Here is a 19,834-nt window from a genome sequence, read left to right as displayed (position 1 = left end):
AACCATATTTGTTTCAATGCATCTCTTCAAGACTTTTTCCAGGTTTGATAAACAGAAGTCATAGGTGTTTCCAAAAATTGAGAAGTCATCCATAAACACCTCGACTGACTCCTCCAAGAAATCTGAAAATATGGCCATCATACACTTTTGGAAGGTGCCTGGTGTATTATAGAGTCCAAATGGCATGCGACGGAATGCAAATATGCCGAATGGGCACGTGAAAGTTGTTTTGTTCTGATCTTCCGACGCAATTGCAATCTGGTTATACCCTGAATAACCGTCAAGAAAGCAAAAGAATTCAATGCCCGCAAGTTGATCTAACATTTGATCAATAAACGGGAGTGGTAAATGGTCCTTCTTTGTGGCCAGTTTTAACTTGCAATAATCTATGCATATTCTCCACCCCGTGGTTGTTCTTGTAGGAATCAACTCATTTTTGCTGTTGGTGACGACTGTCATACCCCCTTTCTTTAGAATGCATTGCATTGGGCTTACCCATCTACTATTAGATATGGGGTAAATGACGCATGCATCAAGTCACTTCACAATCTCTTTCTTTACAACCTCTCTCATGGGAGGATTCAAACGGGGCTGTCTCTCTATGGATCCTATTTTTCCTTCTTCAAGATGAATCTTGTGCATGCAATACGAGAGACTGATCCCTCGAATGTCCGCTAAGGTCCATCCTAAGGATTTTGCGTTGTTCTTAAGGATCTGAATAAGTGCTTCCTCCTTTTCTTTGCTCAGTGAGGCAGAGATTATAATTAGTAGAGTGTTATTGCCTCCTAAATAAACATATTTGAGGTGCACTGGTAACGCCTTCAACTCCAACATGGGTGGTTCTCCCAAAGATGGCTTAGTTCGCTGCATTGCTCGTTCAGATAACTTTATTGTTTCAAAATCTGGTTCAGTTTGTATTGCGATGCAATTCTCCTCCAACATTGCGTCAATCTCAAAGTTTTCTTCCTCCGATTCTTTTCAAGCCTCGTGCCAATGTTCTTCCTGCAGTTCTTCAACATACTGACAGTTTTCCATATCACCTAGGTATTTCAACGCATTGAGAACGTTGAACTTGACTTGCTGATCGTTGACTCTTATTGTCAGTTCTCTTTTCTGTACGTCGATCAGCGCTCGCCCTATTGCGAGAAACAGGCAACCCAAGATGATTGGCACCTCAATGTCAGCTTCATAATCCAATATGATAAAGTCAGCAGGGAAGATGAATTTATCCACTTGCACAAGTACATCTTCTATTTTTCCCTCTGGAAGCGTTATTGGTCTATCAGCCAACTGCAACGTGACTGTGGTAGGTCTTGCGTTGCCGATGTTTAACTTCTTGACGATTGACAAGGACATCAAGTTTATACTCGCCTCTAAGTCACACAGCGCATTTCTGACTTCTTTTCCCCCTATTGAGCATGGCAATGTGAAACTCCTTGGATCTTTCATTTTAGTGGGGATGTTGTTCTGAAATAGCGCAGTACACTCATATGTTAATGCGGCCATTTCATTCTCCTCGATCTTCCTCTTGTTGGTGAGTATGTCCTTGAGGAATTTCACATAGCTTGGCATTTGTTCCAACGCTTCTACTAAGGGAATGTTTATATGTAATTGTTGGAGAACATCCAAGAACCTCTTGAATTGTTTGCTATCATCCTTTATTCTCAGATTAGACAGGAAAGGTGGAGGATCCCGTCGTACTTCCTGATCAATTGACTGTTCATTGAGGTCTCTTGCTTGCTGTGTTTTAGGAGCTAGAGGTTGCGGTGACTTTGATTCTGAGTCTTGCTGAGATTCATTCTTTGTAGAGGTAGTTTCTTCTGAACTGGTAGTTATGTTGTTTGTGGTTGAGTGGTCATCATTGATGATTGAGTCTACTGGCCTTTTCACTGAATCCAGTACTGGTGGCACGGGGATCATTGTCTTGCCACTTCTCAATGTCACTGCTTGACATTGTTCTTTGCCGCGTGGTCCCGGTGCTTCTGAACTACTGGGCGACGTACCAGGCACTCTATTCTTAAGTTTGATCGCAAGCTGTTCAATCTGCACCTCCAAATTTCTAAGAGAGGAAGCTGCGACTGCTTGATTGCCTCGTTCTTCTCAATATATTGTTTCAATAATGTTTCCAAAGACGAGGTACTAGAAGAGATGTTAGAAGAGGATGGTTGGTCGTGTGGCTGTATCTCTTAAAATTACCTTAGCTGTGATTCTGATTAAGGAAAACCAAAGGATTACCTCGACTTCTGGGATGACTGTTTTGATGATTCCCTTGGCCCCCTAGTTGTGATTCCCTCCCCAACTGAAAGTTGGGTGATTCCGCCAACCAGGGTTGTAGGTGTTGCTGCATGGTTCATTGTGAATAGAGTATACGATTGTTAATTTAACGGGCATACTTCCACTGAGTGCCTCTCTCTGCATTGGACGTAACTTATTGTAGCCATTTGCGTCAGTACATTGGTTTGCGCTGCACTTTGAGAGAGATGTCCTTGATTAATAGCCATAGTCAGGAGGAACGAGGTTACTCTGGCAATCTGAGCGGCCAGGTTGGTCATTGTATCGGCTAGTACAATGGCACTTTCTACTCTTCTTCGTCCCGAGCCTCTTTCCTCATACCCGTTATCCATTCAATCATCTGTATTCCGCGAAATGTGATCTAAGATGATCTTTGCTTTTGTATACGTCTTGTCTATTAACCCTTCTGCCGCAGAGACATCAGCAACTGCTTGCGTTGATCGTTCCAAGCCGTTATAAAAAGTCTCCATCAGAACGCAATCGAGAATCCCGATGTGCGGACAGTTCTTCACTAATTGTCTGAATCGCACCCAGGCGGTGCTCAAAGTTTCATATCCCTTTTGTTCAAAATGACGGCGGGTGGGAAAAATTTCTTTATAAACCTCTCAACCAACTGGTCCCATGCGTTGATTTCATTTGGCTCTAGTGACTGAGCCCACCTCTTTGCCTCGTACCGCAGTGTATACGGGAAGAGATACAACCTAATTCCTTCAGGAGTCACACCAGATATGAGAATGTGTTGCACATTTTTACGAAGCTGGTCAAATGAGCATGCTGGTCTTCTTCTTGTAGTCCTCCGAATTGTCCCACATTTTGGATCATTTGTAGCATAACCGGCTTTATCTCAAACCTTGCATTCTCCTCAACCGTGGGTCTTGAAATTCCAGGCAAGAAGTTATATAGATTCGGTGCTGCATAGTTCCTCATCGGGATATTGCGGTCGGTAGCAAGAAAGACAGGGTCTTGCTCTGGCCAATTTACCCCTTGATTCCCATCGGGCTTCTCATTATTATTCGCCATGTTTATTCTTCACCTAATTTGGTTCTGATGTGCTCTTGCGCGAAAAGTACACTTGATCTCTGGGTTAGCTTAGAATTCTAGATCAATTCCAGTACTCATAGACCGTCAGCCTGCTCTTTGCGATAAATAGACAGTACAGCAGAGATTTGTCCTACAAAATACCACAAAAGTATTCAACACTAAATCGTTACCAATCCTCGGCAACGACGCCATAAACTTGTAACGGAAATTTTAAAATTCCTTATTATGCATGCACTGTGATGATAGATATTATGGTATAAGTTCATGTCCCCGATAACGGCACCATAAACTTGGTGACTTAAATTTATAATCTTTATTATTATGCATGCACTGTGATGATAGATATTATGCTACAAGCTCATCTTGCCATAAACTTGTGAGGATAAAAATGGATCTATCTTTATCTATTGTGCTGATGAATGAATGAAATGATGTGCTATGCACTCAAGTGTTTTGCGATAAAGATACTATTACGAGTAAATGTATGTGTTGATAGTGATATGTTTCGTAGTATGCGATGATGTAGTGCATGTCACAAGTTTTCTTGCATTGAAACCAAGTATAATTCCAATGCAAGTTTCTCAGAATGATCCGAGGTCGAACACGGGGATTGTTGTCGTTAGACGCGATACGAATGTGGTATATGCGACCGGTTATAATAAAGAATAAAGAATTTGGTTTATGCGGAAATGTAAATTGCGCTGAAATAAAATTGCGTTGATAAAATAAAATGCATTGATAAAATAAATGTCTAAACTACTATGATACAGGGTGTGGACTGGCTGTGAAGTTGTACAAAAGAATCTAATGAATGCGATGACAAATCTTGTGAATGAATCAGAAAGAGAATGAGTAGAGGAAAATGACATCGCAAGTTTGTCGATCTCGTTAAGGACGCAACTAAGGTTCTGCTTTCTCTTGGCGTACACCTTTCAGTGATAGGCCGCGTTCCCATACGTCTATAGGAAATAGAGATGAACGTAATGAACGCAAGGTTATTTCCATTTCTGGAAATACTTCTCGCTTTAGTTAACACATTCTTCCAATCTTCTCTTGATAGGTGGAATAACATCTTCACTTCTGCTCTCACAGGTGAAGATGTCGTCGAGCATCTCTAGCTAAACTTAGTCGATTAACTTAACATAGATTAACTCACTTGCTTAATTTTTCCTCTTTACCCACGGGATTAAGAACACACAATGGAGAAAATGGATGATAAATGTATGGAAAGGAACAGAGAGATGATAATGATGACGATAATAATATTTAAATCTAAAGATAAGCGTTTGATACATGATTTGTGAATGAAAGATTAAAGAAGATGAACACAGTAGATGAAATGAAAAAATAGAAACAAATACGGAAAGCGTGTCAACGTCTTGACACAGATCTCGATCAGAGACGTTTTTCTTGCCGGTGTATGGATGAAGTGGAGAGGAAAGCTTCCCTCTCAGGCTTGCTTTCCCGGTAGGAGGTGACCTCTTGTATAGAGCTTCAGCTTCGGGAATTGGAAGAATTCCCTGCTCGGAGACTCACATTTTAGCCTTGTCTCATCGTTCTCCTGAATTTTCTCTATAAAGTCTCTTCAGACTAGCCTCCTTTGCAATGAATTCAAGGAAGTTATTTATAGACAAGACCTTAGCTCTCTTGTATTGGTGGTCCTACTGTATAATTCTGATAATTCCTACCATGGCGTAATGGAAAAGTCTTCTCTGCTCCATGATCAATCTGTCAGAATCGTACAACAGAAAGCTGTACACTTGTCATAATCGCCCGCGAATGCGTTGCTCTTTACATCTTCGATCGATTGTCGCATGCGATGTTGTTTTTTTATTACCGCATGCGGTGGAAATGCATTGATATCTATTACCCATGATCGATCGTCGCATGCGCCGTCATTGCATTGATTATTTCTTCGTTCTTGATCGATTGGCGCGTGCGATGTAGATGCGTTATACATTTTTTTCCTCGGGCCATTAACACATATGGTGACCTATTTCTTGCAAAACAGACACTGGAACATTCTATTTCGCCATCGCAATGGGACTAGTGGATGCGTTCACGATATTTCATAATTTTCATATTTCTTAGCAAATTCTTATACTATCGATGCAATTTTCCTCTCTTTTTGTCGCAATATCTAAATAAAACAGCATAACTAACTTGTATTTCTACAAGTTATCAGGTGACCATTATGATCCATTTTTATTTTCATTTTTATTTAATTTGTATGGATCAAAATAATAGAATTTAAGATAAGAATCTACAAATTCTCATTGTCTAATTTGTTATAGATTGACAATTCATTAATCAAATTGAGCATGTATGATATTAGTGTTATAGTTAGCGTGTCTCAAGAAAAGGGAAAAAATAAAAAGATTTTCTACTTGATGTTTTCAAATATTTTCTGTTAGGATATTTGAGGTAAAAGAAAAACTGTAAATTCTTTTAAAACAACCAACAAGAGGGAGTACAATATAAATGAAAAATGTCAATCAAAGGAGAGAATAATCAATAAATAGATTCAATCCCACACTCAACGTGAAAATTTTAAATAAATGGTTTTATTATGTGTTGAATCTTTCATATTAGTTATATTTATGCACCAATCCAATTACAATGAAAATTAATTATAATTGAATAAAAAAGTGAGATTTTTTTATGGTGTTAATAACATGTCAAAATCGTAATAAAAAATTTATCGAGCCATGTTAACCAAACCACAATTAAATTGTTGTAATTGCAATGAGATTATAAATAGTAAAAGTTATGGGTCCCACATAATTTTCAAACACATACATATTCATGCATAATAGAGCAGAACAATTAATCTTATTCAACCATGTTCAAACAAACATACATAATTTTCAAACATGTTCATCAATCAACCTTCTTATTCTTCCCATACATATTCAAATAAACATAACATGCATATTCATTTATTTAAACTATTTATGCATAATAGAGCTAGTGTATATATTCAAAATATTTATGTATAATAGAGCTAACAGAATGAAAAAAAAAAAAAAGTCCGATGAGGGGGGAATCAGAGTTACCTGTTCGGCGAAGGAGAAATCAGAAACGGCCAGACGACACTCGAGGGGGACCAAACGGTGATTGGACGACACTCGAGAGGGACTGAACGACACTTGAGGGGGATCGGACAGTGGCGGACAAACGAAATTAAAGGGAAAATAGGACAACGAAAAAGAACGGACGAACGAAATCGAGAGTGGAAGAAGAAGAATTGGGGAGAAGGCTATTTATATTGAACTTTTTCCCGACGGTTATCTGCCAGATCGTCGGGATATAGTTGATAAGTGCCGACGGTCATTCACTCACCGTCGATGAAACTCGAACTCCCGACAGTAGTCTAACACAACCGTCGATCGAAGTTTACCAAATTCTGAAAAGACTCACAATCCCGACGGTGTTCTAACACAACCGTCGGCCAAAGTCCACCAAATTCCAAAAAGACACTTCGAGTGCTTGACGGTTGATTGACCACCATCAGGATATAGTTTGGAACTCCCAATGGTAGTCTGACACAACCGTCGGCCGAAGTTCACCAAATTCCATAAAGACTCACAATTTTGACAGTGTTCTGACACAACCGCTGGTCAAAGTTCACTAAATTCCAAAAGACTCTTCGAGTGCCTGACGGTTGACTAAACACCATCGAGATATAGTTTATAATTGCCGACGGTCAACCACACAACCGTCAGCCAAAATTGAGAAAATTTCAAAAGACTCTTATAATATCCGACGGTTACACAGAACCGTCGGGCTTGATTAGAAAATCCTGATAGTTGTTGAGTACTGTCAGGATAACATAAAAAATTCCAGTAGATGGGTTTTGTATATTGCACACCCTGTCTGATGAATAATTGACTACCGTCGGGCTTAAATAATAACTCTCAATAGTTATTGCACACCGTCGAGAGAAATTAAAAAGCTGAACGGTCAAATATAACCGTTGGGCAAAAGTGCAATAAGCCCGACGGTTCCTTAGGTGACCATCAAGAGTATTTAAAATCCCAATGATTTTTTGTAAACCGTCGAGATAAATATTTATCCCGACCCCTTATTTTTACCATCGGGAGAGGTTAAAATCACTGACGCTTTTTTGATCGTTGGGAGAAATATCGTTGGGAATAACCAAAATTCTTGTAGTGAATTCAATCGTCAATTTTCATATATTACAAGTTGTTGATCAAGTAAAACACATAAATAATGTACAAAAGAATATATGAGTTCAATACAACTTCTTATGCAATAAATTATTTGGATGCGAGAGATTATATGAAATATTCTTCAACTAGGAGCTGAAGATTTAATTTTCTACTAAAATAAAATTTGTCATGAGAAATTCAATTGAGACTCAAACAATTTTTCTAAGCAAAGATATTTGGTGAAGAATTGGGGCTGGCCACCCTACAATCGACTAACAAATTCAAAGTAAAAGATCTGGGGACCAACTTAGGTCGGATTATAACACATGTGTCAAAGTCTACCGGTAAAGATGGGCACAGGTTACTTCCACTTAAGTATAGGAGGAAGAAAATTAGGGAACTTGCTAGATACAATGACGATCTAAATAATATTCCTAATGAGGCTTGTCTCTTGGGGTTTAGTCTCAAGTAGACAACAAACACACCTATGTTGTACACCTATGCTCCTCGAAAAAAAAAGACGAGCACGGTGTAAATATGTCACGTAACGTTGTTTAATTGTGGTGAATGTGTATTAGGAACTCAATTCTACTTTTTTTGGGAAAAAAGTTTCAATTAGACACTCTAGGTAAGGCCAGAGAGTCCAGGGTAATCTTGGAAGGGCAAGTTCGTTATGACAAAATGAAGTTGGTTAAAGGAATGTATGTCAAAAAAATTAAAGGAACGGTCAAGTTAGAAACCAACATAATGTAAGGACGATACTCCCAAGTTTTCCATCTCAAGAGTATGGCCGAAGCTTGATTTCAAACTTGGGAGTGAGGGCTAATATTGAGGAGTGAATTTTGGCCTCTCGGAATAAAGCTAAAATTCAAGATAATATGAGATAATATAAAATAAGATAAAATAAAACAGGATAAGATTAGATCTTGCTTGGGGTTAGGAAAATCTCATATTCTAATCCCAGTAGATTTAAGATAAATCCTAGATCAAATCCCCTATAAATGCGTCAAAATGATTTCATCAAAGGTATTTTAAACTTTCGAATTCTTTTCTATTCTACAATTCTCTTACTAACTTAGGCATCAAAGTCATTTTTTTTTGTTTTGCAGGTCTTCTCTGACTTATAAATTTATCGTTGATATCATGTGAAGGTCAGGTGTGCTTTTCGTTGGCCAAAATTTAGCATCAACACACTTTATTATAAAGTCTAGGCTAATGTGATCTTAATTTTGCGAATCTCATATATATATATATACGCTAATTTGTGAATGGTTCAAAAATCATTATATATGATTTTATCATTGGTATACAATAGAAACATGACAAACAAACTGTGATGGATTAAAATTTATTTTTCAATATACAACTCAATTTTAAAATATATAAGATACAACTCTTTTATGGATAAATTGCTACTCAATTTGACAATATATGAGATGCTCAATTTTAGAATATATGAGGATACAACTTTTCTGGTATATATGTTTGTTTGGGTAAATATTCTTGTTAAATATAATTTAATATATGTATAATATGTTAGCAGTTGGCATGCTAGGAAATTTTGAAAATTTAAGGCATGAATAGGGGATACTTTTCCTTTATTATAAAGAGTAATGATTTTAAACAGCATAACTAATAGAAATATTTTTAAATATAGTAAAATATGACTGTTTATTAGTGAGAAATATTAATAAATTTGATAGATATCTATTAATATCAATGGTAAACTGTATTTTTTATATTTAAAAATATTTTATAACAATAATTAGAAACAAAGATGCATCCGAGGTTATTTATTATTTATTTATTTTATTATTATTTTTTCTTTTTTGAGTTTGGATAAGGTTTAGGACTATGACTCGTGCTTTTATTTTTATCGAATATTTGAACTTTATTCGTGATATCATAACTTTTTAGATTTGTTGTATTTATTTTTAGATATTTAGAGCCTTTTAGTTAATTGCACAAGGCAAGACACCTAACATCAAATCGATTATACCTTCATAATAAAGGTTTAAGATTATGGCACGTGGGTTTATGAAATATTTGAAACTTTATTCCTCTTATCTTTTCTTTTCAAACTTTTATGATATAATACATAAGCTAACGTGTAAAGTTGAAGTTTCGAGCCCTTAATATTTAAAATAATTTAGAGCCTAATTCAGATTATGTTTTATGTTTTCAAATTGTTTAGCAAATAAGTATTTGGTTGACAGTTTGGATTCTTTTTTCAAAAATTATTTCTGAATTTTGTGATCCAAATAATACAAATTCTAAGAACCTTTTTTATGTTTTTAATGTCTCCAGATTTTCAATTCAAAATTTTAAAATGCAGCATTATATTAAAAATGATAAAAAAAAAATAATAATTGTACTATTTCATGTTTTAAACTCAATTATTTTTGTTAAACTTAAAATATGTAATATATTATATATATGATATGATATTACAAAATAATGATTATACAAAAACTTTAACATAAAACAAGTTTAAAAATTAATTAGTAATGGTTTATATTTAACCTCGTATTTAGTGAGTAATTAAATATATTTTCAATCACATTTTAAAATTTTGTTTAAATTGGAATTTGAATTTTGAATCTACTACCAAATACATGTCTGAAAATATGAAATACAACACTGTTTTCATTGAATCCCCTGCTTTCAAATTTTCATTTTTAGAATGCCTACCAAACAAGCCCTTAATTACAATGTATGTACAACCCACCTGGGATAGCTTCCTTATGATATTCCAAAATCCATACATCCTTTTGCACTTCACTAAGAATTTTATTCCTTGCCACCGGTTAGATTTGTCAACTCACATTTCCCAACAACTACCAATCGACTCTTGCAAATAAGGGTGTTCATAAATTGGATTAAGCTAGGTTGAAGCTCATTTAGACCAAATCTAGTTCTTTGGGTTATAAGTTTCTTCAATCCAAGTAACCTTCATTAATAATGAACTCAACCCAACTCAACGATGAAAACATTTGAATTGGATTTAGATTGTCCGGTCCTTTATTTAAATTTTTCCCAAGGATAAGTCAAATATTAATGTGTAAAAATTTTATTTGATTACTTTACTATATTAAATTAAGGTTAACAACTCAATTTCAATTTAGATTATGAAAGTTTTCTTTCCAAAATGCTAAAAAAAATTAAATTTATAGGAGTAGTTGTTGAAGAATAAAATTTCAAAGAAATCATGAAATTAAATGAAATTTATGTATATATAATGTACCATAAGTAAAAGAAACATACTTCTTAAAATTAATAATAAGTTGGGGTTGGTTTGAGTTATTTTAATTGAACTTAAACCCAATCAAATGAATAGATAACCCAATCTAAATTGTACGAGTTGGATTGGATTTTTTGGGTCATCGATTTTTATTTTATTTTGTTTTTTTTGAATACCCATACTTAAGAAAACACATCGCAAAGATTCATTAAAAAAAATGAGGAATTTGGAACCAAATTCTCTCTATTTATTTACCCTTCAACAAAGCACCCATAAAAACCTTGCACAACAATTTAAATGCATTCTTCTTGGACAAAATACCACTTGTGGTAAAATGCCAAATCCACATATCAAAGGACTATAGTTTTGCACACAAGTATGGAGCAATTAGCTTCCACTTTTTCTCTTTCAACAAAACAATTCTCATGGCCTAAGTATTCCAACTTCTTGTGTCATGAATGAGTGAGGTCCACATATTCTGAACGATTGGGCGAGATAACTTTAAACAAAGATTCTCGAGGAATCCAAGGGTCTCTAAAAACAAAAGTATCTTCCCCATTGCCCTATTTGCTTACGAAGACCCCTCTAACAAAGTTCTCTCCTCTAAATAAATAAGGGGCGTTTGGGACAATGAGCTAATTATTATAGTTTGGTTATAATAGTTTGTATTTAGAGTGTAAATTATTTTAGTTTAAGTTATTATATAGTATGTGTTTGAGGGATAAACTATTTTAGTTTGAGAAGGAAATAGTAAACACCGTAGCAAAAAATAAAAAAAATGATTGAATGTAAAATAGTAAAAACTGTAACAAATAGTAAATACTATAGCAAATGAGAGTTTTGAAATAGTGTTTGACTGTAACTAATGAGAGACTATAAAATAGTATTTACTATAGTATAGTAAAAGATGATTATTATTGTCTTAGAATAGTTCTTGCCCCAAATTTACATAAATAGTTGAGAAATTTGTACTAGATACATGAATAGTTGAGATTCAAGAAATAGTTGAATACATGAATTACAAGATACATTGATGAATGTTCACGTATTGATGAAAAGTCACATGTATTTGCATTTATCATTGATGTCTTTTGATATATTTTCCTACTAGTATAAATATGTGTAGGATTGTCATTTATAAGCAAGCCAAGAAAATAAAGTAATATTCAAGTTCTAGTTTCTCTAATCTTACGTGAGTAAGCGAACAATCTTCTTCTCTTATCTATTGAGTTGTATTGTGAGGGCTTACTTCGTTTCCAACCGAACTTTATCAAATCTTTCAATACCATACAAAACTCGACCCTCGGGTAACATAGATTGTCTCATCTCATCCAATAAATTATCTTTCTCAGTTGTGTCGAGCCCAAACAAAAAACGAGCAAGGTCGCATTGATTAAGATCTCCTAACCCACGAATATATATATATATATATATTAATCTCATAAATATGTATATTTTCTTAATCTCTCTTTTCTCAACTTGCGAAGATATGACTATGGAAGAGGTGGGAGGGGAATCTACACGATCTCAAGATGGTAAATTATTTAACTTAAAATATTATTCTAGTTATGATTTGTTCTGTTTTAATCTTCTACTTTCAAATATTCAAATTTACTTTCATAAATATTAAAATTATTTTTATGGTTAGTTCATGGTTAATGAACACATACTCATCGGTAAGAGGATAATTATCACTAATCAATCTTACTTATAACATCGTAATAACTCATGCTTTTTAATAGTCAGGACAAGCCAATCACTATCATATTGTTTATGTCGTCTGGCTCAAAGGCGATTCCAGTAATAAAATATATATTGTTATACGTAATTTCATACCAGTAAAATGTCAAAAGTCAAGATCAAACCAAGAGAATTACCTCGCCAGAAAACGAACATGAGATTGGCTAAGGAGAAGGGTCAGGAGAGTTCCAATAAATAAAGATAAGATAAGTTGGGCTCAAAAGAGCTCACTTGGCCCCCTCGGCCTCAGCCAAGAAAATGGCCTTAGGAGCCACCTTGGAATCCCTTATAGTGAGGCTGATCCGGATCCGCCCTTTTGTTAGAACATGCTCAGCGAACTGACCCTAGGTTCCGTGTGTCCGGTTTCAAGGTAGGAAAAGGAAATAAATTTTCTTCTTCAATTGGGGTAAGGAGGAACTCTAAAACTCAACTATAAATAGAGCATGACAACCCCATGTAAACTTATCTCCTCCCTAAAAACTACTTGCCATGATATTTGTGCAAAGTACTGACTTCATCGAGTGTCTATGGCAAACACCACATCGGTACATTACTCTTTTAAATTACAAATCTACCAATAAAAACATGTGAAAGTCAGGTGAGTCTCTTTTATTGGATTTTGCCATCAAAATATATATATACACACACATACATATACACACAGCACACAAATGCTCCTTAATAAAATTCAGCTCTTGCCATTTATTTCGTGAGAAATGCGACCGAAGATAAAACATAAGATTTCAATAGCTTTTTTTTTTCTTAAAAGAACTTTTTAAGCGAGCGGTGTATATATATTCGAAACTAATTTAAAAACAGATTAAACAGATTAAAATTCTCTCTTAACCAACTTTAAGAATAAAACATTTTAAACTAATTTATTACCTTTTTTTATAACCAATTTTAATTTTTTTTTAAAGAAAAAGAGCACATAATTTCGAATTTTTAATAGAGCAAAAATCAATAATTATAAAATATCTTTTTTTATTAAAAAAAAATTATAAAAGATTAAATTTCTTTAAATGATTCGGAGTCGTTTTTGTATATTTAACCTTAAGGTTTAAGCTTAATTCCTCACACGACACACACACAGATTAAACACAGTATTCTATTTTTTTTTTAATATAATTTTTATCCAAAAGTTATAAAACAAGTATGAAATTTGAAGATTAAAGGAAATTAAATACCCTTTGACTAATTATTTTTTACGAAGCTAAAAAGTCAAATTCACAGGTGAAAGATGGAATATTCAAAGATCACATGCAATATTGATATATTGAAAGAGTCTGAACGCTTAATAAACAAAATCCAACCGCCAATCCACCACAAAAATATGGTGATGGAGTTGTATTTTTGACTCTATAAAGAAAAGAGAGAGAGAGATTCAACTAAAATATTGTAAAATAAATTTGAATAAAATAATCGTTAAATTAAATTATTAATCACTTTACCACTCGGGTGTAGAGTATAAGTTATCGATTTAAGCTTTTGAGTTAAGTACTTAAATAACATATAATCGTAGTCCTTCCAAATGAATTTGGTATCACTGTTTTGTATTAGTTACTCTTGTAACATCATTTTCTGATCTAAAAGTAACTTCGACAACTACTTTTCTAACCTCGAGTAAATTTAGAGTCCAACCAAGAATGAATGATATCAATCGATATACAATTAAATTTACTTAACCTACAATTTTTGCTTAACGCTCAACATCTCTTATCCTTCATCATATTTTGTCCTCACTCACATATTTTAAAGAAAAATTTTAAAGACTATACTCACAAAGGGTTCTTTCAACCTACACCTTCTCTCGAGTCACCTAGTATAGGATTACTCTAAACTAAACACGCTCAACTTTGAAGCTCTTACGAACGAGCCACTAAAAAGAAAAATACAATATTTATAGTACGCATCTGGTATAAATTAGTTAGTAATTAGTGACTAACTGTTGTTGTTATTATTATTATTATTTCGAGGTATGAGAATCAAACCTCTAATTTCGAAATTGATCGTATAAACACTATTTTAATTGGGCCAACTATAATTAAAGAAAGAGAAAGAAATGTGCGTAACTTTTCTACGTTGGACTAAATTTAAGATTTCTCAACTAAAATTAAACAAATTTAATAATATATAAATTACACCAATACAAAATATATAAAGAACAAAAAATAATAAATAATAAAAGGCTTAAGCATGCTCCACTTCTACCGCACACCGACGACCATGGCCGTTGGCCGGTCAGAAACCACGAATTAAATTAAAATAATAATAATAAAATTATTCAGTTCACTAGAAACTGTAGAAAAGGCCGTATCATTGTAATGACGATTGACCGAAACGTGGAGTAATAAGAATCAGCCACGTATGTAAGAGGATAGTTGCGGTATTTTCCTTCCAAATGGAAATGGCTAAGAGGCGGAGGCGACGAATATAGACCGAGTCAAACAGCTCAGGGCCAGACAATTTTAGACGAGTTTGACTATTGATTTTTTTATTTTTATTTTTAAAGACTGTTTAAGTAATTAAAATTAATATTTTAAATAATATAAAATTCAAAATAAACTTCACCTAGGAGCCTGGTAGTTTTTTATTAGCGTCGAGAAGCACTCACGTAGCCGGCGCGTGTTGTGCATGTGCATTAAATTAACCATTTATTTATTGAATTAATTGACTTTTTAATCGTAATTTAAATATTTACCGACATAATATGTATTAGTGATTAAGAGGTATTTGATTTGAATTCTCACTTCTATCTATCGCACTAAAAAAATAATTAGTCAAAACGAGTATAACTGACATATATACAAAATGTTTTTTATGCTGAATATATTATATATGTTTCTTATGGTAGAATGAATTGATGGTTTTTTGTTTGATCAACAATGTAAGTGGATCGTTTTTTTCATGTAGGTAATCTATACAAACTATATTAAAAAATGCAATCAAAATCCTTCATTTGTTAAATAAGAGGAAGATCATGAACATATATAAGTGAGAGATTGCCATTGCCACGTCAATGCCCATAAGCAAACATATAAAACTATTAACACCATGTCATATTATCATGATAAAGTGACATATCATGAAATGATTTCACTTATATTTGTCTAATATGGACAATATCATACCCCAAAAGAGGTTTTTTCTATTTTATTTTTCTTATTTACAAATTATAATCATAGTTTAAAATTTCGGTCGAAATTTCAACCAACTCCAAGTTTCGGTATGGGGGAATTTTGATTTTTCCCCATTATCAAAATTTCCATTGAAATTTTGAGGAAATCTCAAAATTTCGATGGAAATTATGGTTATTTTTTTAGTAGTTAGGTTAAATGAAATTTTTTTAAGGTTTATAGACTTGTCTTGATTGTACGAATTGAATAGTTTTACACATCAAAATTGAATTGATGTAAGTTTTATTTTTTACCATCCAAAGCTTTCATTTCCAATAAACCAAAATTGAGAAAAATAATAACATATACTTATTTTTAACTTCATTCAAACATTTTTCATTGGAATTTCACATCATTTCACCTCAAAATTGGATTGATATAAGTTTTGTTTTTTTTATACCATCAAAAGCTTTTATTTCTAAGAAACCAAATTGATAAAAATAACATACATTTATTTTTAATTTCATTCAACATTTTTTCATTGAATTTTCACATCATTTCACTTCAAAATTAAATTGATGTGAATTTTATTTCTTTTACCATCCAAAGTTTTCATTAAAAAAAAAGACTTAGAGTAAAATAAAATAAAACTTGAAATTATTTTGTAATTATATTTTAAATTTATGCACTTGCATCGACATTTACACAGATATCTATACTATACTTCGAAATATTGTCTTACTTTATAAAAATGATTATTAAAAATGGTCAAATATAGTCTAATTATGGCATAATCAAAGTTTATTAACTAATTATATCAATTTTCATAAATTTTTTTCGAAATTTTATCAACATTTACATAAAATCTGGACCTGATATTTCTATCGACATAGATATTTCGAACATCGATTATATTTGAGCATTATTTACTATTTATTTATTTATTTTTGAAGAAGTTCTTTTTTCTGTTTAAAAAAGTACGTGGCTGCACCGGACTCGGTAAGAGCGTGAAGCCGGATCCTTTCAACTATTCATTCAAGTTGCATTGCAATTTCAATTTGCATTACGCATTGATCCAACCATTTCAAAAAGAAAACAACAACAACAATAATAATAAACAAATAAAAAGTAACAAAAAATAAAAATAAAAATTTGACTTTTATTAGTATTTAAAGTCAACCCAAATTTTAATATTGCTTCTTCCAGAAACACCGCAGTTTAACAAATCCAAACGCCACTATAAATACCTTCTTCCCTTTCCCCTTTCCATTTCATCTTCTCAAAATTCGTTTCAATCAAAAATCGAATAAAGGCAAAAATATCAATATGTGCGCAGTTGCAGTACCGAAGACGACGATGACTCCATTGTTCTCATCTCCAAAGCTCTCTTCACTACTCTACAAATCCTCTTCTCTCAATTCTTCTTCTTCTTCTTCTTCTTCTTCTTCTTCTTCGCCGAAATCGTTGTCCAGTCCGAGAAATCTTCATGTTTCTGCATCGTCTTCCCCGTCGCCGTCCTCTGTGTCCCCTGTTGATACGGTTTTGAAGAGGAAGAGGCCGGCGAGAATTGATGTACCGCCGAGTATACCGATTGGATTTGGATTTGGAATATTCGAGACGCCGGAGGTTATGGAGGAGGAAGGAGAAGGATATTCGGTTTATTGTAAAAGAGGAAGAAGACGAATCAGCGCTATGGAGGATCGATTTTCAGTTACCGTCGGAAGTCAAGGATATTCTAAACAGGTATTTCAAAATTCAGATCTGAAAATCAACGCATAGAATTAGATTTTATTTAAAGTTAGGTTAAATCGAACTTAATTACAGGCTTTCTTCGGAGTTTTCGACGGACACGGTGGAGCAAGAGTGGCGGAAATCGCAGCGAAACGAATGAGCGAGAATGTAATCGATCAAGTAACGAGAAGAGCAGAATCGGAACTCGAGGAAGCAATCAAAGACGGCTATCTGAGGACGGATCGGGATGTATCGGAGGAAGGCGTGAGCGGCGGCGGCGCTTGTTGCGTCACTGCATTGATACGGAATGGAAATCTGGCAGTGTCGAACGTCGGCGATTGCCGCGCTGTGTTGAGTAGAAAGGGAAAAGCGGAAGCCCTAACCTCCGATCACCGGGCGGGAAGAGAAGACGAGAGAAATCGGATCGAAAAATCGGTAGGGATAATCGGAAGTGCTTGATAGAAATGGAATGGAAGAATTGAAGGATTTTGTAGTTGGTAATTACTAATTATATATATAATTTTTGTGAAATTCAGGGCGGTTATGTAGATTGTTGCGGTGGTGGATGGAGAGTTCAAGGAACACTGGCTGTATCTCGAGCCATTGGAGATGAGCATCTGAAACAATGGGTGATATCGGCGCCGGAGACGAGAGTGATGAAGATTGACGATGATTGTCGTTTCTTGATTCTTGCTTCCGATGGTCTTTGGGACAAGGTGAGCTTAGTTTCAACAACTCTCATCAGTTAAACTTGAAAAATAATTATTAGGTGCATTCGACCTCTTTTTAGACACCAATTTCTATGAATGATAGAGTTATATCCGACATCTTCTATTTCAGACACCAACTTCTATCATAATCGATATCAATTTTTTCATTTATATAAATAGTTTGATATTTTTTTTATCGATAAAAAAAACTAAAATATAAATGGTTTACATATTGAAGACAGAGAATTAGAATTATTGTTTCTAAGCACACTTTTAAAAAACTAAAAACTTAGGCTCCATGATAAGTGTTTCAGTTTTTTCTTTTATATTTTTTTAAAGAAGTCTTATGATCTTTTCTTTTCTATAAAAAATTTCTATGTTACAATTCATGTGTAGTTTTTAGAGTTTATTTGAATTGATTTTCTACCCATTAAAATGTGTTTTCAAGTATTTAATGAGTTTAATCTAAAAATCAAAATTTAAGATTTCAAATATTTTTCTAAAATAAAGTAAAAACAACATCGAGATAGTTAGAAGAAAACAAACATATATTTAAAAAACAAAAAATTAAAAACAAAATGATTATCTTAGAATTTTAATATATCTCTAGTATAAAAGATATTACATTAGTTCTTAGTACAATACTTTTCTTAATTTGAACTAAGGATTAAAATATCGATGTTGATATCAATTTCGAGATTTCAATTTTATAGATATATCGATCGATATCGACGAATATTTGTGTAAGTCACAAAATTTATAAAATATATTTAAATTAATAATTAAGTTATTTTTACTCCAAAACTAAGTTATAGATATTGTTATAAGTAGTCATATTCATATTAAACTAAATAGATGACATTTTTATGTTTTACGAGTATTTGTAAAAGATGGAGATATCTATAGATATTTAATAACAATATCGAGTCCTTCAATTTACGAATTATCAGTAGATATATCGGTATATCAATAGATATTTTCATCTTTAACTTGAACTAAATCATTACAAGGATGTTTAATTAAACATTGTTTTTAATCTAATATGATACAGGTTACAAACCAGGAAGCAGTAGACATAGTAGAGGCAATGTGCGGCGCGGAGATAATGAAGAAGAAACCAATTAATCCGTCGTTAATAATGTCGGCCTGCAAACAGTTGGTGTCATTGTCAACATCAAGAGGCTCAATCGACGATACCACTGTTATGATCATTAAACTAAATTCCCTTATTCATTCCTCTACCTCAAATCATCATTAATTAACCCCTAATTTTAAACTAATTAATAATTACCATTCACATTAATTAAGGACAAGAAGAAGTAAAATGAGGCCGGTCCGGTTTGGCAACTCAGAATTTTTGACATTTTCCTTGTCCAACAGTCAAAAACTCTTCAAACATAAACCTTCATTGAATAATTTTTATGTAATCTCTATACTTTTACATTTTATTTTGTTATTTGGTGACTCGGTACTCGGTTTCTGTTAAAGTTGTAGATTATATTACATTAATAAGTGGAACTCTCATCCACTTTTTTTTTTCCTTCTTTAATTGTAAAAATATACAAATTAATTTAAGAGTAAAATATCATTTTGGTACCTATATATTTTGACGCTCGTTCAATTTTAGTTCATGTATTTTTAATCGTTCAATTTTAATCATTATATTTTTAATAAATCTTTAGTCTCTCAAAGTTATTTTTTTTTAAATTGATTGATTAATAATAATAACTTTCATGCAAGAAAATAAAATATGTGGAGGTATATGTTTTCAAAATTTGTAATATGAGTGGA

General features: G+C 33.3%; 2 protein-coding genes across 2 annotated transcripts; one reads left to right on the top strand and one right to left on the bottom strand.

The window, feature by feature from the left end:
• Nucleotides 1-978: 978 nt before the first annotated feature.
• Nucleotides 979-1,920, bottom strand: LOC120081020. The gene has a single exon (XM_039035701.1). It carries the CDS (start codon nucleotides 1,918-1,920, stop codon nucleotides 979-981), a length of 942 nt encoding a protein of 313 aa, XP_038891629.1.
• Nucleotides 1,921-16,826: 14,906 nt separating this feature from the next.
• Nucleotides 16,827-19,583, top strand: LOC120081181 (probable protein phosphatase 2C 2). The gene is made up of 4 exons (XM_039035870.1): nucleotides 16,827-17,345; nucleotides 17,427-17,768; nucleotides 17,870-18,049; nucleotides 19,095-19,583. Exons 1-4 carry the CDS (start codon nucleotides 16,929-16,931, stop codon nucleotides 19,299-19,301), a joined length of 1,146 nt encoding a protein of 381 aa, XP_038891798.1. The 5' UTR covers nucleotides 16,827-16,928; the 3' UTR covers nucleotides 19,302-19,583.
• The last annotated feature ends 251 nt before the right edge of the window (nucleotides 19,584-19,834 follow it).

The sequence above is a fragment of the Benincasa hispida genome, chromosome 7 (genome assembly GCF_009727055.1).
Source record: "Benincasa hispida cultivar B227 chromosome 7, ASM972705v1, whole genome shotgun sequence".
Taxonomy (NCBI): domain Eukaryota; kingdom Viridiplantae; phylum Streptophyta; class Magnoliopsida; order Cucurbitales; family Cucurbitaceae; genus Benincasa; species Benincasa hispida.
The sequence above is the reverse complement of the archived record's forward strand: the minus strand, read 5'-3'. Positions and strand labels throughout refer to the sequence as shown.